Source organism: Colobus angolensis, unplaced genomic scaffold (assembly GCF_000951035.1).
Source record: "Colobus angolensis palliatus isolate OR3802 unplaced genomic scaffold, Cang.pa_1.0 Scaffold6, whole genome shotgun sequence".
Lineage (NCBI taxonomy): Eukaryota > Metazoa > Chordata > Mammalia > Primates > Cercopithecidae > Colobus > Colobus angolensis.
This window is the reverse complement of record NW_012119598.1, coordinates 26,683,061-26,705,770: the sequence shown is the minus strand read 5'-3', so window position 1 is coordinate 26,705,770 and position 22,710 is coordinate 26,683,061. Positions and strand designations below refer to the sequence as shown.

The 22,710-nt window shown below is 37.6% G+C and overlaps 1 protein-coding gene across 2 annotated transcripts in view; it reads right to left on the bottom strand.

Annotated features, from left to right (window-relative positions):
• LRRC16A (leucine rich repeat containing 16A) overlaps positions 1-22,710 on the bottom strand; it is a 346,863-nt gene that overhangs the window by 105,605 nt on the left and 218,548 nt on the right. For both annotated transcript variants that reach the window (XM_011962810.1, XM_011962811.1), the window contains exons 16-21: positions 21,718-21,822; positions 16,686-16,755; positions 6,681-6,762; positions 5,814-5,913; positions 5,658-5,712; positions 554-726 (exon numbers count right to left, since the gene is read on the bottom strand). In XM_011962810.1, the coding sequence (XP_011818200.1) occupies positions 554-726; positions 5,658-5,712; positions 5,814-5,913; positions 6,681-6,762; positions 16,686-16,755; positions 21,718-21,822 (585 nt within the window). The remainder of the gene's footprint in view (positions 1-553; positions 727-5,657; positions 5,713-5,813; positions 5,914-6,680; positions 6,763-16,685; positions 16,756-21,717; positions 21,823-22,710) is intronic.

Genomic DNA, 22,710 nt, shown 5'->3' with positions numbered 1-22,710 from the left:
TGATGGATGGCAACGAGTTGACAGTGGAGCTAGTCCTTGAGAAAAGCCACACTTAGGAAACATGGAATAAAACTGCTAAAGAGAACAGCCAGCACCCAGTGTGAGCCTGGTTTTGAACCAGCAGACCTTTCGTGCCCCTTGTTTCTAAGTCTTTATATTGGCAGGCATGAGCAAGGGGGTTAAGACCTTGCGCTCACAGCAAAGTATGGGCTCTGCTCACTTAGTGCTGCCTACAAAACCCTCGTAGCTTTTCACTGCCTTTACCCACACACTGATCAGCTATCAACACTGATGTGAAATAGGAAATCGTGGCAGTTCTCAGTCAGGTTCTACCGTACAACAGAACTGTAAGACAACAGACCAAAAGAATCACGATGTCTAAATTTGAGAACACCCTCCTCATTATTCCGACAGAAGTCTTGACATTGTCACCTCTTCTCAGCTGGCCTCATGGGAAGCTGAGGTCCCCTTGGGCCCAACGGCTCTGCAATGCTTGCTGTTCAGAATCTGCTCCAAGCCCTCCTCATGAGCAGGGAGGGCAGGATCTCCCTACCTGAGCTTAGTGTTGATCTGCAGTGCTTTGGCCAGCATCTTCGCTCCCATGTCCCCCATTCCGTTCCCGCTAATGTCCACTTTGGTCAGGGAGGTGTTGCTTCCCAGGGCATTGATGATGATGGTGACTTCAGTCTTGAGTTTCGAGTCAGCCAGGGACAATGACTGCAGAGGCTGTGGAGCAAACGACACGCGGCACTCAGCAGTCTCATCAAAGCAGCACCCACTCTCCACGATACATCTCGTGGAGAATGACAGGGGATGGACCCACTGCACGTGTCTGATTTTAGAACTGCTAACTAAAAGACACTCATGGATAGAAACTGAAGGTTCTGGCACAAAATGGACCACTGGAGTCAAAGATGGAGAACTTGTGTTTTAATGCTGAATACCTACCACTTCTCTCTTAAGGGAAGCCAGGGAAAGACAAGTAGGCTGACAAATGCCAGCTTTAAGCAGAGGATAGGATGAAATTAAAAAAACAAAACAAAACAAAACAAAACAAAAAACCGTAACATAAAAATTTCTCAGCTTTAATATGATCACCCTTTATACCCATTTTATTTTTATACAAGGTGAAATGACACCTTAAAATACTAATAGAGGGCAAATGCAAGATAAAAGCCAGCCAGGATTAATAATAGCTGATAATTATTGAACAATTACTATGTTTAACCACCATTTAAGCTTTTCATGTGTATTAATTCACTTAATCTTCCCACTAACCCATTACTTAGATGCTACTGTTATCCCATTTCCCAAACCAACAAACAGAAAAGTCAGGTGACTCAACCAAGGTTACATTGTTAGAAAGGACCTGAACTAGGATTCAAACCCAGATGTACTGGTTCCAGATTTCATGCTCCTAACCTTATACCACATCTCCCTATTAGCTTATTGCAGATCTTTTTGATCATCACCCTTTAATTTTATCTTTTTTTTTGAGACAGAGTCTCGCTTTGTGAAGAATGCACAGGCTGGAGTGCAGTGGCACAATCACCACTCACTACAGCCTTGACCTCTTGGGCTCAAGCCATCCTCCCCGCCCAGCCTCCCAAGTAGCTGGAACTACAGGTGCGCACCACTACGTTCAGCTCATTTTAAAATACTTTTTTTGTAGAGACAGGGTATCACTATGTTGCCAAGGCTGGTCTCGAACTCCTAGACTCAAGTGATCCTCTCACCTTGGCTTCCTAAAGTGCTGGAATTACAGGCATGAGCCACCGCACCCGGCCTTAACTTCATCTGTTAAGTTTCAATCAGAAGATACATCTACAATTCTTTTTTTTAAGTCACATTTGTGTGTGCCTTTTTTTTTTTTTTTTTTTTTTTTGAGACAAGGTCTCGCTCTGTCCCCCAAGCTGGAGTGCTGCAATGGCTTAATCTCGGCTAAATGCAACCTCCACCTCCCGGGTTCAAGCAATTCTCCTGCCTCAGCCTCCCAAGTAGCTGGGATTATAGGCACCCACCATCATGCCTGGCTAGTTTTTGTATTTTTAGTAGAGACAGGGTTTCACCATGTTGGCTAGGCTGGTCTCAAACTCCTGACCTCAGGTGATCCACCAGCCTCATTCTCCCAAAGTGCTAGGATTAAAGGCGTGAACCACCACACCAGGTCTTGTGTGACCTTTTTATTTGACCATAAGCTGTATGGTGAATCCAAACCAGCCCATTCATTGTCCATTTAAACCAGATATTGAAAGCCACTTAGCCTAAAGGCAGGTTTTGTTTGTCCTGCATGGTATCTGACCAAAATAATAATAATAATAAATTAATAGAGCTTCCTACTTACACCCAGCTCACTTTACTAGTTTATGTTGCCTTCCTAGCCTTGTGGGCATTTGAGTTTGCATTCCTTGATTTAAGCCATAACTTACTGAAGTGGGGTAAGAATTCCAGGTTAACGAGGTTGAACCAATGTGGCTCTAAATGTCAGAACTCAGACTTCCCTGGGAGATCTGGATGTCTCCTGAGTTGCATGGAGTGCTCTATATTGTCCTAGCCACACTAAACAAATTGTATGGTTATTGCATAAGCAGTCCCAACATTACAGGAAATAGTGATAGAAGCAGCTTCTGCGGTAATCTATGACCAAGTTCCACAATGGCCTGGGGATTGGAGCTCTCAAGGTATGCCTGGGTGATCTACATGACAGCCCCCACACACAGTCTGGGGTTTATCTATGTCTACTCAACCACTTAACGTTGACTTCCAAAGCAACATCTGTGAGAGGTTCATCTACCAAAGGGCTACAGGAGACAGAATGAGGGTGCTGATGGTTTCAAGACTCAGACATCAACAAAGCATTATTATGCATGTGGTTGGTACCAAGAGACAATATTATCGTCCTTATCATCCAAATTTACCATGGCTTTCAAAGTTAATACATTTACAGTAAAATCAAAAGGTAATGCTGTATTAATCAGAATCAAATTTATAAAAGTTAAATGGCCTAGTAAGTGCTAAGGCAATTAAAACCTGGGCCAAAAAGTCTGCATCCATTTAGACTCAAGCGGGTTTAGCTTGGTTTCTTCAATTTTCTTAACATCCTACATACAGGTAAGCAGAAATGACAACTAAAAATGCTTCAGGCTCAGGAAACTGTTTTAAAGAAAAACAAACACAATATGCTTTAAAAAAGATGTAATCACATCTTTCATCATTTCAATAATCTTGATTCAATTACTACAAAAATGATATATTATAGCTTCTTCCTAATATTGGAAAACTGCCAACCCTCTGAGCTATCAAGCATCAATTCCAGGACTATATTCAAATTCTAATACACCCCAGTTAATACTTAAAAATAATAGGCAGTCATTAATGTGAACAGAACAGCCTGAATTGCATGCATATTTATAAGGTCATCCCTTCTTGATTTATTGTACTTCCATGTAACATTACTATTTGAAATCTTACTATTTCTTTTTCATAGCTGAACATGCTTAATCTGAGAATCTGTCTCCTGGCTACAGGCACTCCCAGCAGAAACACATTCTGTTCTGCTGGTTACAATATGGGTTCATATGTATAATACTTCAGAACAAACTCCCTGTCATCTTGGCCCCTCTATGTTACTGTCCCATGACTCTGGGTGCAGCAGCCTGAAAATCACTGTCTATAGATGAAGGTGACACTGGAATCCACAAGCATCTAGGTTTTTCAACTGAACATAATGTATAACACTGGGTGAGTAAGGTATTTCATAGGCTGGTCAAAGAACAAGCTCTACAAACACCAGGTCAGAATGCAAAAAGCAAAGAGATTACTTTTTTAATATGTAAAACTCGTAAATAAATAAAACAAAAAATGATCCCAATTGTACCAGGTATCGATAAAATTTTTATCGTCACAAGACTCATCTCCTAATCATTTCAAATTGTTTTGCATATTACCAATTTAAAAGTAGAAAAAAATAGAAGGTAATTGCTTTCTGAAAAAGCCATCTACTTTTCAATGGCAGGAACATAAAAAGCTTTTCATTGTACAGCATTACGAGCAACACTCTATTCAAACTTTTAACTTGACAAAATTCACATTTATATACCAAACTTCATCATCTGCAAATATGGTTTTAGGTATATTTTAACTATTATCTTTAAGTAACAGACTTCCAGAATTATAGATGGTTTGAAGAACCTCACGTAATGACCAAAACATAAAATTTATATGCTTTTCATAAAAATATAAATTTTCCTAAAGTATGTGTTAAGAAAAAAAACCTTTTGGGGTGAATATTAAGTATAATTACATAATATTAGCTTCCGTAATCTGTTAAAACTGGGCCAATACTGGAAAATCAGAAACTCAGACAAAGCAGAGTGATGCAAAGTCAAATTAAATATGTAAAGCAAACAGCATAAACTCTGAGAAGTCTAAATTACATTCTAATTATATCCCTAATTTCAATAACCCAGCATAAGAGCAACAAAATGTGGGGTTTATTAGTAAATGAGGGTAAGGAGAAGTGCTGAATTCATTAAATAATAATGAGACTCATTTTCTAGCCCACAGGTTGAAAATTACATCCACAATGAAGAGGAAACAGAACAGAATTTTCTCCTGCCCACCAGCTCAGAGCCCCGCCAGAGAAGTGGGGGCAACGGCAAGTGAGGAAGTGTCCAGTGTCCATCCCTCCTGGCCTCTTAGCTTTCACAGAAAAGTCAGCTTACAGTTGTAATAGAATTTGCTATTCCCTGGTATGAATTCAGAAGGGAAAATTACACTTTTTCAAAATGTGACATACTCCACATGATTAATATAAAAATCACCCTCATGACCTACAAAAGCAGCTATTACAAAACATGAATAATATAACTCTTCATAGTAGGAATACAAACTGATCTGAGTTTTAGGAACTGGAAAAGCTGAGTCTGGTGACTAAATAGGACTTTGAGAGGAAAGGGACAAAATGTTAAAGAGCATCAGTAAAGTATAAGGTGTAACACACCAGCTCTAAATTAAATGGATTCATGGTAGAGTGCTTCTTACTTTGTCCATAAAATAACTTTTCTTTCTCCTAATCCATTTTAAAGGGCAGCAAAATAAGATACTATTTGAAATTAAACTTCTTTACCCTGAACTAAATTTTGGTCAGGAGCGACTAAAGGGAAGTAAAAATACAGAGTGCTACTAGACTTCAAGCAGCAATTAAAGATGGAAGAAAACTTCCTTGGTCTCCTATAATTCCACATAATTATTAGATGAAATTCAAATTAGCAATATGATATTTCTCAGCATTATATAAGGTCATGAAGTCAACTAGATTGTAAAAATTCATGCCTGCAGATTAGATTATTAGATAAAGTTAGGAAGTAGTAAGGCTAATTAAAAGATAGGCCCAGGAGTCAATTTATACTTCTTTCTATCTATTAGTGACAATCTTTCTTTAATTGACAGTGCATTTAATGAAGTAAAAAAGTGAGTTTTTAAATACATTCTACAACTCTACTAAAGCATATTTATCCCATTTTTAAAAAGTAATGGAAAATATATACATTGATAACACTATCTGAAAGGATTTCAGAATTAATCCAGTAGAAATAATCAGTAAGAATGGCAACAAACAGAAGATTTTAGTAAAAAATGTTTAACATAATACTCACTGATTCTTCATCTTGAATCATCTGTACTAAGTTGTCCAATACAGGTGTCAGATTTCTAAAGAGATTTTAGAGATGTGGACAGTGGAATCAAATCAAAAGCTTTCAGGAGGCTGGTTATTTTCATCATTGTCATATAAAAAAATTCAAAACTCTTACTTGGATTTCATATTATTAAAATTTTTGCCTAACGCCAGGTGTTGTATTGATCTGTTTTTACTGAGCCATACTATTAAGGTAGATAGGTCAGATTCTAAACCTGGAAAGAATCAGAGTAAATAAAGCATCAAAACACATGTGTATAAATTAATTCTCAGCTGGAACACAATTAAGCAAAGGTGACATGTAGTTGGATGACTTCCTTTACCTTCCTGAGGGGCCTGGGATTCTAATCTTTCATTTTCAAAGGCACTCTTTGCTCTCTTTTCATGTCCTATTATTTCACAGGGATAAACTCATTCACTACAAAGACTTATCTAAATCTCTTATACAATCAGTGGCTAAACCAAGTCAGCAGGAAATGGGAGTGAATAATGGCAGAAAGTTTCATCTCTCCCCACCACTCTGTTAGAGAAGATTCCAACAAACTGTTCACTGGGGGGTAAGTGGAGTTAAAGTTGTCTATGCAAATTTCACAGGTTCATACTAACATGATACTACAATCAGCAGAAATGAAGCTAATGAAATAAGCTTCTGAATAAATAAACAAGAGTACAATTTTATTATCAGGTAGAATGCAAAAAGTTGGGCTCAGACCTTTTTCAATGTACTGGCGATATTTTTGCAACTGAGTTGTTTTACTGCATAGACTTTGCATAGTTGGCCACAGAATCAACTTAGTAAGACTCTGGCACAGTTTTAGTCTACAAATAAATCCTATTATTAAATTTAAAAGCCCTATTAGTTAAGAAATAAAATAACATTTTTATTAAGGTATGTCTGGATTTGGGTAGAAGATTATTTTCCCCTTATTAACTTGCTTCAAAAAATATTTCAGTTTCGTTTCTTTTCTGATACCTGACTTACCATTGTCGGAGATGTCTAAGCTGGTGATGTTGTGTATTTCAGCAATGCAACCTTCTAATACTTGAGCACCTCCTGATCTCAGCTAGAGAAACACAAACCAAACACAGAGTAAAGTCTTCACTCTACTGGAAGTGTAATCAAAATATTAAAAATAGGAGAGATAGTCAGTCTTAAAATAAACTTAGTACCAAAGAAAAAGTAAAAGCTTATCAACTCCAAAGAAGCCTATCACTAGCCATTGCTGCTGTAAAGAGCCTATCACTAGCCACTGCTGCTGTTTTCTGTGCCACGTGATCCCACATTAAATCCTAAAACCATCAGAAAAAAACAAAAGAGAAACAAGATGACGACCACCCAGGCCACTATAGTAGCAAAGCAGTGTCAACCAGGAAGAACTTCTTCATTTCTGACTTTTGGAAATCTAATAAATTCATTTTATACATGAGAAAATTACTGTTTTATTTGACTGTTACCGATTCCAAGGTATAAACTCTCCACCCAACCAAAGGAGACAATAAAGACTTACTTTGATTGTCAAACATTTCAGGAAGGACCCATCCCTACCTGTTCTAAGAAACGAGTGTGAGTTCTCACTAATAATTAGCTAACTAAAGATGACTGCAAAATGATTTGTACAAATGCTTTGAGTAATGGAGGGAAAATTGTTGAATTAATATAAAATATCATTATGATGATTATTTTAGAGCAAAACTAAGTGCAAATGATTATTCTCACCTCATTCGCAATTTTATTTAAAAGAGAACAACAACCTGAAAAACCCAATGCAGCACTTTTCATCTTTTCCTATGAAATCAAAGCATATTTTACAGGAGTCATAATATCTTTGTATTTTCCATTCAGCAATATTTGTTGAGTTCCTACTCTGCGTAAGACACTGTGAAGGATGCAAAGTTCCCTAAGCTGTGGCCCTTTTGCTCAGTAAACTTATTATCTAATGAGGAAAAACAATCTATCACTTATTGGAAACCTGTGAACCAAGGAACATGGCAAGTCCTTTACTCATGTAGGAAAATTAAAATTTATAAAAATTTTGACAACAAACTTACAATACAAGGTGCTATTTTCCACATGTCTAGGTTTTGATGTAAGAATTAGAAGAATCCTCATTTCCCTATTTTGGATGCAATATTTTGCTCGTTCCTTGGACCAGAACGTGCCAACTTCTCTGGTTTTTTTGTATGGTGAGCAGAGAGTTCTGCACAGATCTTTGGGAATGCTCTCTATTCAGAAGAATTTCAGTGGGGATATTTACATTCAGCCATTCCTACTTTTCTGAGACAGCATCTCACTGTGTTGCTCAGGCTGGTCTTGAACTCCTGGGTTCAAACAATCGTCCCACCTCAGTCTCCCACGTAGCTGGAATTATAGGCATGTGCCACCGCATCTCACCATTTCTACTTTTTAAGGTGACAGATTGTTCTAAGGTGAGCTCTGAAGTAGAGTATTGCAGAGAGGTAGACCTCTCCAAGGGACTGGTTTTCATACTTCAGGGAAACCAAAACCAACTTCATAGCTGAAGGGCTTCTAACCTGTGTGTGAAGCTATTGTCAGGAACCAGTGGCAGGCCCATTTAACTATACCTGCTTGTTTTCTCAGGAGCTCTCCAGCTTACCCAAATGCCCCATCAGGCCTGTCTCATCATGACACCTGTACATCTTCCCCAGCACCTTGCTACTCAAAATCTGAGATGAATAAGTACAGAAATTGAGTGTAAAGATTTTTAGAAACTTTAGTAGTAAACATTTTAGGTCTGTTGTATCTAATCACAAAAATTGGGGGCTTGTATATCTCACATCTTTCTAAATCTTTTTTGTATTTTGTTCTTATTATATTTTATAAATGTATTGGTTTATGATAGATTGGAAGTTTAAAAAACATAAAAATTATTTATTTACTACAGATAGTTCTGAAAAGCATGGCTCTTGGTCACAGCTTGTTTATACTTGAAGAATTAAATGTGTACATACACTATGTCAAAGCTAAAACAAGAACTAATTTAGGTAAACACTTCTCCAAAAACAATTTGATTTTTAGAGCAAGAAAAAAGTACGCTTTTGAGAAGGTAAGTGTAAATGCGTAAGTCTTTACAATTTCATATTTGCTGAGAGTTATTTACTTGTTGAGAAATAAAATTTCTGTTAGAAAATGTCTATGTTCTATCATTGTAAAGTATAGTAAAAATATTCCATTTATAGAAATAGAAAATATAGGTAACATTTAAAGGTTTAACTTTGTTTATACATACTCCTTACTGATAATATTTGCAGCATATACACATAAAACATATTTTCCAATATTTAAAAAATAATCAAATGTATCAATATATTCTAATTGATTCATAAAGTACTTACACAATGGCCAAGCTAATGAAAGCCCAAGGAGAAAAAACAGAAAACATTATCAGCAGTATGCAGAACAAGAATAAAGGAAAAGCTAAAAGTCTCTATCAATACAAAATGTAAAAAAGCAAAGAGTCAAGAAAAATACTTCTAACTAAAATTTGCTCCCAAAACAAAAATTTAGATACAAAAATAACTGAGCTTCAGTTACCAAGAACATTCAATTTAAGTCACAGGTTATTAAATGTCTAAAATTCTCCAAAAGCTAAAACTTTCTCAAAACAGTAAAAGCTTTTTCATTACTGTAAATGAAAATCCTTTTAAATGAATTTGCATAATTAGAGGCTGTCTGCATGTGTGCATGTAAAACTGGTTTTTAAATTACCCTTATTTGGATCCCACACACTAGCATTATTTAAAAGAAAGCAAGATCAAAGAGAAGTAAATGTGACTACAATGACGAACACTTTTTGAACTGTTAAAAATAAAATCACATTTCCTTCAAGAGAGTAGTATCCTCTCACTCAAGGAAAGTGGAACATTTCTGATCTTACTCATAATTCTAAGGAAAAAGTAATACCAAACACTCAAATACCCATAATGGGGATAAGAACAGCAAGGAAAATTAAAATCTAGAAGGAACTTTCAATAATTTACTTTCCTTCCTTAATATCATTTATCATTTAAAAAGATATGGCAAAAATATAAAATGACCCCCAAATTATCTACTATTCTTTCATAGGGGTTCCAATAGTAATTTTTTAAATTAATTTTTATCCTGGGAAATTTTCATACATAAAACTGAATGGTGTAGGTTTCTCCAAGGACAGAAAAAATGATTAGACAACATCCAGTTCATAATGCCCACTTTCTAGCAGGATTTGATGCCAAATAACAATCTAGTACCTAAGAAGGATGTATATAAATACGGTTGTTTTCTTTTTTGTTTGTTTGTTTGTTCGAGACAGAGTCTCACTGTCTCCCAGGCTGGAGTGCAATGGCACAATCTCGACTCACTGCAACCTCTACCTCCTAGGTTCAAGCAATACTCCTGCCTCAGCCTCCGAAGTAGCTAGGATTACAGGCATGCACCACCATGCCTAGTTAATTTTTGTATTTTCAGTAGAGACGGGTTTCACCATGTTAGCCAGGCTGGTCCTGAACTCCTGACCTCAAGTGATCTGCCTGCCTTGGCCTCCCAAAGTGCTGGCATGACAGGTGTGAGCCACCATGCTCAGGCAAATACAGTCATTTTCAAGGTGCAAACAGGTGCAGATATTCATTGCTTTCATATATGCATCCTGTCACGTGAAACATTTGCAATTCTGCATTCTGTACCTGGCCTGACAGGGAAGTGATAGGTGAGGGGAACTACAATGATGCTTGCCTCAAGGTTGGTTGAATGATTATCAAACGGAATGAAACTGTAAAAGTTTGTGTTCAATTGCTGCAAAACTCATTACAAATGTCAGTATTTGATGTTCTTTTTTCTACTCATCATGAATTGCAATAAACTGTAGGATCATCTTCAGAAAAGTTTCCACTTAAAGAAACTAACTCCCACACCCAGGCCTGCAACTAAGCCACAACTATAATTAATTTAATTGCCCTTTGCATCTTCTCTGAAGTATTAGAGATTTTTGTCTCTCATTTGGAAGGAGATTAAGTTTGAAGAATTTAGTCCCATCATTTACCAATTCTTCTCTTAATGTATAACTATGAAGTTATAAGATTTTTAAACATACAAGAATGCATATGGCCAAGCATAGTAATTCCAGCACTTTGGGAGGCCGAGGTAGGTGGATTACTAGAGGTTAGGAGTTTGAGACCAGCCTGGCCAACATGGTGAAACCCCATCTCTACTAACAATACAAAAATTAGCCAGATACAGTGGCATATGCCTGTAATCCCAGCTACTCAGGAGGCTGAGACAGGAGAACAACTTGAACCCTAGAGGTGCAGGTTGCAGTGAGTCAAGATTGCACCACTGCACTCCAGCCTGGGTGACAGAGCAAGACTTTGTCTCAATTAAAAAAAAAAAAGAATGCATAGATCCATTGCCTCTCTTCAGATACTTGGGTACATGAGAAGAACACTCATGAATGACAATATCACTACTGCCATAAAAAATGGTTTTGAAGCTCTTCAGAACTAACCTAGAGGGCAATGGAATACACACATTTCTCTGAACATCTGTACTGACACTAAATCCTAACTCTTTGAGAATGAATAAGGATCAGCCACAGGCCATCCTGAAGCTAATCTGGCCATGAAGTATCATACTGTCTTGTGTCCAAAAAATCAAGTTTCAAGAAGAATTTGTCTCACCAATAAGCTGATGAGAGTAATCCTTATTGAAAGATGTAAAACAGCTTTGAAGGCAATTCCCAAAAATTTTTTGGTAAAGATTGAATATTCATAAAGCTTCTAAATAAAAATTTTTAGAAGGGCAATACTGACCTATGATATCAATTCTGACATTCCAAATAAAGCTCCTCCATCACAAATCTTTTACACCCTAGATGATGGCTCACATATGCTGGGCTGGCGTAGTGACTTGTACCAGACGCTAGCCTTGAAAACCATTATTTCCATTCAATAGATGAGCAACAAAGGCTGAAAGAAGGTGAGTCACCTAATAAGCCAAGTAAGTGAGCCATGTTTCAAAGGGGGCCCTTTCATTCCAAAGTGCTCACCCTTGGCTCACTCTTTTTGCCTCCCATAACTACTTTGAGTCATTTTCACACACAAGACAGACTCCTTTTCCATACTAAAAGACCAAGGGAAAGAAACAGAGGTGATGATATCATTAATGCAAAATGCCTTAAGGAACATAGAAGTGTTTTCTTGTAAGTATAGAAGTTACCTGAAAATGTAAGGTTAATTTCAGTGCTTGTTACCTTAGTTATCACAGATACAAAAGACTATAGACCAACATTTTAGATTTAATTTTCCAAATAACAATGATGTTTGTATTGTAAGAAAGCAACTCCATACGTTCTAAATACCCACAGGGAACTTTTTTTTTAATAGCATGAAGTGTAAGTCTCCTCTCTCATTCAAATTAATGAGTGTGAAATGCCTATTTCAGGGGAATAAAGAATACCCTGAGAACTACAAGCCAACTTATTAGGAAAGGTGAGAATGAACAGTAAAGGAACCAGCATATGGCAAAATCAAAAATAATTTGCTTAAGTTATTCTAAACTCCCTGTCCAAACACTTTTACTTCCTACTTTAAGGCTATTTTCCCTTTCCTCCCAATAATCTCAACTACCATATTTTACCATCATTTATCCTCTATAACACTCATACTAATCTGATTTTAAAATCCATCGCTGGATTTATTCTCCCTACCAGGAGAAGAAATAAATCTGAGTCAAAAATTCTTTATAGTAGCCAGGCGCAGTGGCTCACGCCTGTAATCCCAGCACTTTGGGAGGCCGAGGCGGGTGGATCACGAGGTCAGGAGATCGAGGCCATCCTGGCTAACACAGTGAAACCCCATCTCTACTAAATATACAAAAAATTAGCTGGGTGTGGTAGCGGATGCCTGTAGTCCCAGCTACTCGGGAGGCTGAGGCAGGAGAATGGTGTGAACCCGGGAGGCGGAGGTTGCAGTGAGCTGAGATCATGCCACTGCACTCCAACCTGGGTGACAGAGTGAAACTCCATCTCAAAAAAAAAAAAAAAATTCTATACAGTAGATATTTTATATTAATCACCTATTTATAAATATAAGAAGACTTCAAGGTATCTCACAATAGTTCCTGTTTCCCTGGCTGTGGTGGACTTGTATTAGAGGTACCCGCAGGAAGCGTTGAGCTCTTACGGAGCCCACATCAGAAACTGCAGGACTGCAGGACAAACCCTCCCTATCCGTCCCCATCCCCCCAACCCCCGGCCCTCCGCACCTCCTCCCCCAACTCCAGCAGGATGATCAACACCTGCCAGCCAAAGGTTCTGGACCTTGACTTGTCCCAGGTCTGCCAGTCCCTCAACCTGAGTAAGTAACCTCCCAAGATGACAACGGTATCAAGGAGAAATTTCATTTCTCACCACCTTTTGGATTTTAAGACTAGATTTATATGATCATCGGGAAAAGTCAAGGGCTGAAGCTGCTATGATTTTGACTGGTATGCTAAGAGTGGAGAGGGTTTGTAGTTAAACAGAGAACAGGCAGAAAGAAAATATACATATTCATGATTTTAAACTTCTGTGATAGAAAGAGCTTCTAAGAGGATTACACAAACTCTGCAATATCAAATACAGATGATTAAAGACTCAAACAGTTAACACTCAAAGTGTCAAGCATTCCAGCATGAATTATATTGGAAATCCAAACACTTTTGGGGGGAGATTTATTATATCATGAAGAGAAGCAAACTGAAATCTACTTAAATGTGGACATCTAGGCCTAAGAAACAAAATGTGATAAAATATTATGACATAGTTTAGAAAAATAATTTTGTGTTTTACCAACTTTCATGAGCATCAACATAACATGTGACTTTATAAATGTGGTCGCCAGTACTGTGATTAAAGTTGTAAGTGGGGAGAACATGGTACTACAATACTTTTAAGACTTCCCCAAGTCAGTAGTATCAATTTATCATATAATGCATAAGTGAAAGGCCAAAATGAAATTGGAATTATCATAATAATACTGTTCAATCCCATCATCAGAGATTAACTATTTGACCTGAATTCCTGCCTTCATTAAAAAAAAAGATTATAAAAGATAAAGTCTACTAGCAATTAGGTTGAACTTTACGAAACTGCCAATAGTCTGCAATTTTTGACATGCAAAATATCAGTTTTATACAGTTCTTCTACTATAACTATCTGAAAGTTATTCTCAACAGATCACAAAGGAGTTTAAGGAACAAGGTATATAGCAATCTTTGGGAACACGGCCCCTATCAATTTGTTTGAGAAGAAAATGCCTAACCATACTTAGTAGTCTAATAATTATCACTGTCAATATAACTATTAGCAACAGAGAATCCGGACAGTATTTTCATCATAGGTCTGCCATTGTTGAGTTATATTATTTCCACTTCTTTTGACCTCAGTTTACCTACAATTAAGAAACCATCTTAGCTTTATCACAGAACTGAATAAAAGATGTTAGACTGCTGGCAGTCACAATATTTAATCAGGATTGTAAAACCACATTAGAAGTTATTGCTAATTTAGTAGTTTGATCTAATAGAGCAGTAAAGTTTACACCAACTTGCTTTTTTGTTTTTTTGAGACAGAGTCTCACTCTCTCGCCCAGGCTGGAGTGCAGTGGTACAGTCTCAGCTCACTGCAACCTCTGCCTCCCAGGTTCAAGCAATTCTCTGCTTCAGCCTCCTGAGTAGCTGGGATTACAGGAGCCTGCCACCATTCCCAGCTAATTTTTATATATTTAGTAGAGACAGGGTTTCACCATCTTGGCCAGGCTGGTCTTGAACTCCTGACCTCGTGATCTACCTGCCTTGGCCTCCTAAAGTGCTGGAACTACAGACATGAGTCACTGCGCCTGCCCTGTTTTTTTTTTTTTGCTTTTTTTTTTACGGGATAACCTATCCCACTGGCTTCATCTCTCACTCCTCCCCCAATTAAAAATAAAATTACTGGCCGGGTGCGGTGGCACATGCCTTTAATCCCAGTACTTTGGGAGGTCGAGGTGGGAGAATCACGAGGTCAGGAGATCGAGACCAAGGTGAAACCCTGTCTCTACTAAAAATACAAAATATTAGCTGGGCGTGGTGGCGGGAACCTATAGTCCCAGCTACTTGGGAGGCTGAGGCAGGAGAATGGCATGAACCTGGGAGGTGGAGCTTGCAGTGAGCCAAGATCGTGCCACAGCACTCCAGCCTGGATGACAGAGGGAAACTCCATCATAAAATAAAATAAAATAAAATAATAAAATAAATAAAATAAAATAAAATAATAAAATAAATAAAATAAAATAAAATAATAAAATAAATAAAATAAAATAAAATATAAAATTACTATTGGCATGCCCCTCAGTAAAGTGCTGGCAAACAAATAATTAATTAATATTACCAGATTTGGTTTCTACTATAGTCTATTTTTATAAACGAAAGATAATTAATGTGCATATGAAATTTCTACAATGCAAGGTTAGTTTTTTAGGGTTCTATTGTTAGGGTTCTATTGTCTGGGTTTTTTTTTTTTTTTTAAAACAATATGTCTTTCTGTATTGTTTTTTGCTTTTCTTTTTTCAAAACAATAAGACTGTTAAATCACATAATTGGTGTTCACTCCAGCTTGAAACTAATGAAAAATACCACACTAACAATTTATATGGTACAAATTCAGACTTGTCCATTTCTAGAATTTTCATACAGGCAAAGCATTAATCTTATTCAATATTTAGTATTGGCTTGGTGCCTGGCATTTTGCTAGGAGATAGGGGAAATACAAAATATAGTATCACATAAATACTGCCCTCCAGAAAGTTACATCCAAGCATACAGGAGTTAACTTAATATCTATGGAAGGTACGACTGGCGCTTTAGCGTCCAGGTGCATGCTATTATCATTAAGGGTTAGATAATTAGAAAAGATCAAGATCACAAAGGGCTGAAGCAGGCAGGGAAGAAACTTGGCAGACAGATAGGAAACCAGCAAGAGCAAACAACTTTTCTGCATACCAGATACCCTAAGAAGCACTTTTCAAAAAGAGCTCCTTTAAACTTCATAACAACCCCTTGGGAGAGGTACTATTATCTCCATTTTGCAGGCACAGAAATTGAGACTTAGTTATATTAACCAATTCATCCAGAATTGCATAGCCTAGGAGGCTGATGCACGTATGCAGAACACTGCATGTGAGTTAATTCCTCAAAGAGAGGGAGGTCTTGGGGAGGTGGAGGAAGAGGGACATGGTAGGAGTGCTGGGGAAGAGAGAACAGTGAGTGTAAAGGCCCGGGAATAGGAATAAGGAGACTTCCATCTCCATTCCTGGGAAGAAGTGATAAAGTTTGACATGTCAAGTCAGGCTCTGAATAGGCCATATAGTTTGTATCTGGGTATCTTCTTACTAGTCACACAAAGTAAAAGTTTCAAAGATAGTAAAAGTTTAGGTGTCCTGTAAAATATAGACACTTTAGTCTCAATTCTTCTCTACAAGCTCTTTGATAGGAAGTGTTTGAAACTGCTATACTTTCTAGAGGTATATTAATTTTCTTGTTTTAAATCAAGATATTAAAAAGTAAAATTAATAAGACAGCCATTCTCTTTCATGCTCTACAAAATCCAAGTTAGGTTATACACATTTATCCCCTGCAACAAATGCTGCATGTTTCATTTTCATGATGGCAAAGTAAGTCTATGGTTTTATATCTCAAGGCTTCATCATAAAATACTCAGCCATCCGGCACCAAGAATGGAACAACAACAACAACAACAAAACCCAAGTCATTAAAAACATACTTGAAAGTTTTCTAAATGGTGTTCTGTGGCTGTCTGTAGAAGAAACTTGCAAAGTACAGAATGTTATAAACTTGCATAATGTGTTTTTCTGCTTCATTTACACCCTGTGGAATCACACTATCACATTTTATCCAGGAAAAAGACAAAGCGGTTAAGGCTATTATCTATTCCAGTAAACAATCTAAGGGTGTTCTTACCTCACAGTTGCTGAGATCCAGAGAAACCCCCTTCAAGTTATGATTACAAGCCAGGCCCAATAACAGTGCTCTGAGGGGAGGAAACACATATATTAGATACACATTCCACACATTGCCCAAAAGAAAAAATGTAAGCACACTGAATAAAGCCTAGAGAAAGAAGACTGCCTGCACAGGTCAAGCTCCAAGCACCCTCTTACTTTTTAAAATGCCAACTGCATTTCTGCCTCACAACAACAGTGAAAGACTGACTCTGTAGCATTCTTTTGCCTGACAGGCAGTGAGCCCATCATAAATGTAAAACCTGGCAGGATTGCTATTCCTATGCAAATAAACCAACAGCACACCTAATTGCATATTGAAATTAAATTGTGCTCATCACAGATAAATTCAGACCTGCATCTGCTTGAGAAGAGCTTTAATAATGTTTAGAATATTATTAAGCAATTGTTATTAGAGTTGCAAAGTAAAGCTAGTTTTCCCTAAGGAACATGTAAGTGAGGAAGTCAGGCTCCATAGTATACCAGGATGTGAAATTATATCTAGATGAGTTTATTAAATGACCTACAGTAGCGGGTGGGCAAGGGTATAAAACAAGGCGCATGTCTTGAATCGGAGTCCAGGATCCTGCCTGTCCAACTACCTGCTCAGCCGGGACAAATTATATATCACTGCTCTGAAAAGGAATTTTCTCATCTGCAAATTGAGGAGATTAGGCTAATCACTTGGATCCACTCTGACAAGTCAGTCCTATAAAATCCAACACCATCAAGCAAGCTTGAAACAGAAAATTCACACATACACACACAACCACTAAATTATACAAAGTGGACAGAAGACCCTAAATCAGACTTTGTGAAAAACACAGAGATGAGCCTAAGATAGTTCCTGCTTTCAAGCAAGGAAAACAGATAGGTATGCCAATAACTCTAACACAAGGTTGCCAGTGGTAAGTACTAGAAGAGTGGAACCCAGGTATTTATTAACTGGGGGTGACTACCTGTTTTCCATGTTGCCAGGAAAAAGACCTCTACTCAGAATACCCCAAAAATACCCTAGGGTAAGGGTGAGGTGGGAAGGTAGGCAATTATTTTATGCCCAAGTCTCTGAGATTTTCTTTTCTAGTGATTCTCTGGCTTTATCTACTACTAAGAGAGAACCCAGCAGTGGCATGGAACACATAGGGGCTTGGCTGCCTCCAGCTATGAAAACCCACCTCCTCCCACTCCCTGTTAGGAGGCTGGAAGTAAGTGCCTTCCTTTTCACTTTTTAAATTCAGTTCACTACTCCCTTATTCTAAAACACTGTCCTATGAGAAAGGCTGGGTATATCTCATCTATGTACTTGTTCAAATACTTATTAAATTGCTTCTCTTTTCCTAAAAATTACTTATGTGCCCTTTCCTTCACGGGGGCAGTATTGAGTCACTGAAAGCGCTGGAGGCTGAAAACCAAAAGGCCAGTCCTCATGTCCCAGCTCAGCGGCTACTGGTTGAATGACCTTAAGCACATCACTTTTTGTGTATGTCTTAAGTTCTCATCAGTAAATGAGAGTTCAGATATTACCAAAGAGGCCCCTTTTATTTCCAATATATGCTGAGTTTCTAGGACTTAGACACATGTTTCAACATTGTATTTTTATGATGCTTAGACGGAAGGAAAATACTTCCTACTTTTCTCACATGTGAATTAAGGCCAAGAAAACAAATGATATGCTTTAAGGCATTTAATTACAGAAGGCCAATGATTAGGAGGCAACAACTCATGAGACTAGTAAAAATAAATAACCTATAGAAACTGTCCCTAGTAAAATAAAAGAATAAATACAATAAAGCATACTGGGCACTGGGGAAAAATTCTATAGCAAAATATGATGTTTATTTTAACCTAATGATGGCAAAATTGCCTTAACAATCATCTTCTAGATCCCCAATCACTATTGCAAAATTGCTTAAGAGAACAATTTGAATTTAATTCTTCCAGCTCTAGATCAGTGGCACTAGTTATAATTTCAGGGTAGCACATTCAACAGGTTTATGAAAAATACTCAGCCAGAGAGACGGGGTCAAAGAGAAGGGGTGCCACATGGCAGGGAGAAAGGGGATGTCCAGGAAGAAAGACTTGAGGGAGGGAAAACGAAAGACCAAGAATGAGCAGTAAGCAGGAACTCACACTGCACTCTGAGTGATGCTGGAGCAACGAACATCCTTGGGACACACATGGACCAGACTATTCTAGCAATTTTAGAAAACACCAAGGAACAGCGTCACCATGTTCTCTAATTCCCCTTGAAATACATTAACATGGACCAAAAAAGGCCTCAAAGGAAAATTGCAACAATAAAGTAAGCAGTCATATTCTTTGTCTTGCTTCCCACCTCCACCTCCTGCAAAACACTCTACTTCCCCAATTTGCTTGTAAAAGAATCTCAAATTAAGTGGGAAACTTGTGGGGAAAAATATTGTTATATCCAAACTTCTCTCAAAAGTAACTGTGTTGCTTCAGTTTATTCTCTCACTGATACTAACCCCAAACCCTTAGAGAAACAAGGGTTTCTGCCCCTCTTGGTGCAGTTGAAGGCGGAATGAGGTAGGGAACACTGCTGAGCCCATGACAGCTGGCTGAGAGCAGCGGACACTGCTAGGCACTTCCCAGAACCCACTCTGGGTTCTTCCTCTTTACTGGAAGAGCCTCCCAGCGCAACTTCTCCCTTCTGTCTGACCCTGCTTTCTCCCCGATCCCTCTTCACCGATGGTAATCCCAAGAGAATGTCCTTATAAATATCCTACTTGCTAATCTCCATCTCAAAGTTGGCTCCTCAGGAAACCCAATCTCCAATAGTGATTTGGGGCAAATTACTTAGCTTCTCTGAGCCTCAATATCCTCAGCTGTAAAATGGGGATAATGATATCAACTTCTCATCACTGTCATCAACATTAAAGGTGACAGGCCATATGTAAGCACCCAGTGCAGTGTCTAGTTTAGGGTAGTACTGTGCAAATTCCTTTTCATCCTCACCCTCTCATACATAAACCTGAGAACTTCAGTTTTGTGTTATCTTTTCAAATAATTATATCACATTAAATGTATATGTGGAATTTTATTTACATAATCTTTAGCCATGAAGGCTTTCTCCCCATATGAAAATTTTTACTGATTAAAACACAGAGCTGAAGAGACTACCGACTTAACATTATCAAACATTCACACCAATAACATCAGGTCCAAGATTTAACAATTACAAAATATCTCTGAAGTACAACATTTACAGGTATATATGTGCAACAAAGTACATTAAGTCCAGTCTTGTTGCAAAGTGAAATATTCCACAAAATCAGTTACACTAACCAATAAAATGTTACTCTATATTATACAAAAGTCAACAAGATTGAAAGAATTAAAAATAGAAAACTATTTGAATATGCTAATTTCCTGCTGATACATTACCAGGACAAGGACCCTCTCTGGTTTTGCTTCCTACTCTGCCATCCAGTGTCCAGCACATTGTAGATGCTCAGTATTACTTGAATGAATATGTAAATGAGTATGATTATAATGGAACTTTAGAATATGACTCTCATAGCTTTCTTAATATCTATACAAACAGCCAAATCATGAGGTGTTTATTATTTGTGGCTATTATATTTAGGGATCCCAAATATATTAACTCAACATTTTTTAAGCCTGCTATAACATAACATCAGACTTTTTTTTTTCAGCAGTTGACTAGATCTACTTTTTTTTTTTTTTTTTTTTTTTTTTTTGGAGATGGAGTCTCACTCTGTCACCAGGCTGGCATGCAATGGCATGATCTCGGCTCACTGCAACCTCTGCCTCCTGGGTTCAAGCGATTCTCCTGCCTCCAGCCTCCTGAGTAGCTGAGAATACAGGCATGCACCACCATGCCTGGCTAATTTTTGTATTTTCAGTAGAGACGGGGTTTCACCATGTTGGCCAAGCTGGTCTCGAACTCCTGACCTCAAGTGATCTGCCCACCTTGGCCTCCCAGAGTGCTGGGTTTACAGGCATGAGCCACCGCACTCGGCCTGGATCTACTTTTTTAAAGGCATCCATTGTTTTGATCATCTGGTACTATATGAAAACAAGAACTTCATACCTCTCAAAACAGAAATAAAAAAGGAAAAGAAAAGATAATTTATAAATTAAATGAAGCTTAATTTTCTAGTAAGATGAATAGTAGACATTAATTTTAACATTTCATACACATTACAAGGGAAAAATTAAATGCTGATTTACAGTCAGCTGGGAAGGGAGAAATCCATGCATATAATTGAGCATATCTGACAACTTTTTTAATCATTACTTCAAAATACCTTCTTTAGACTCAAAGAGAATTTGATCCTACAGTCAAATTCACTGAACTTGTACACTAAACTTTTGACTCTTTCTGGCAATAGTGAACAGAAATCTCAAGGATAATAAATTATTCTCAACCCTCAATTTAACTAACAATTTTAACTTCACCACTATACCTACACTAGGGATATTAACCCATAAGTTGGCTGCCAAATAAAAGTGCCAAATAGCCCATACTAACCTCAGTAATTCAGAAACCAAAGTAGCTAAAAATTCACTCTGTTGCATACATACAACGTGTTTAGAGTTTATTACTATTAGTAGAAAGATTTAGAGTAAATGCTAATGAAAACACGCACATACACACAGACACACACACACACACACACACACACACGCACGAATATGCCTGAAATGGAATGAACAGAGGTTAATATAAAAGCAATAGTAAGTACCTGGGAATACAACTTTTGTAGATCAGTGACTCCTGCCAAGGTCATAAACCAAAAGATGTTTTTTCTTAGAAGATGCAATAATATCAATAGTGCACAATGTATTTTTTAAAATTTTAATTTATTTTTCTGCCCCACAGTAAAAAGGTATTCTCATCTGTGGTTTTTGTCTTTGGATTATATATCTTTCTCCCTTCCCTCAAGCACATTCATAAAAACAAGTTGAACTTTAAAAGCTCTGGAGAAAGTGAATTAACCACTCACTTTAAGGGCTCAGGAGACAGTTTTGTGCCTGAAAGGTTGATGTGCATCAAAGCCAGAGAACTACTAAAAAATTGTTTGAAAGATGGAGGTACTTCTTTTCCTTTCCTGAAAAAAACACAAGAGTTATACAAGCGGTTATACCTTCATCAAACATATTCATTGATTATTCAAACACTGTGAAATCTACAAATCAGTCGTATTCTCTGTAGAAATTTAAAAGTAAATAGAAACAAATAAATGTCCAAAACCTAAAGCCATAAAGCCAATATTATTAAAGGAACCACTTAAGTGAGGTAAAGAAATACTTAGTTCATAAAATAATTCATTGCTATTCTTCATAGCCAATGAATTCATTGTGTTTTACCTCCCGATCAGGAAACTTCATGTTTGGAATTTTTAAAAATAGGAGGTCAGAGAAGATGTATATTTCTCACCAATTTAAAAGCTTTCCCACTGGGTGGCACAAAATGTTAGAGATCAATACCTGCATTTGGCAATGTTTTTAGATGTAGCAGGTTTCACATGCAACAAGATTGTGATCTGATGTTGAGCTAAAACAGCACAGAAAGTTCAAATGGCATGAAGCCTGCATTACAAATAGCCTATTGAGCTACTATGTCCATATCACAAACCTAATCATTTCAGGCCAACTATTAGAACAGTTAAAGACAAAACTACAAAATAAAATGGCTATAACCTCCGAATACATCCCCTTGCTATTACGGAGAAAAGTATGTGGATCAAATCATACAGCTCAATAATAAGGTAGCATCTACACTATACGATAAGGGTTTAAGAAAAACAGGATTCAAGAGTCCAAGATGGAATCTGAATGAACACTTTGCTTGTTCTGTTCTATCTGATAGAAATGATGGAAGGAGGCCGGGCGCGGTGGCTCAGGCCTGTAATCCTAGCACTTTGGGAGGCCGAGACGGGCGGATCACGAGGTCAGGAGATCGAGACCATCCTGGCTAACACGGTGAAACCCCGTCT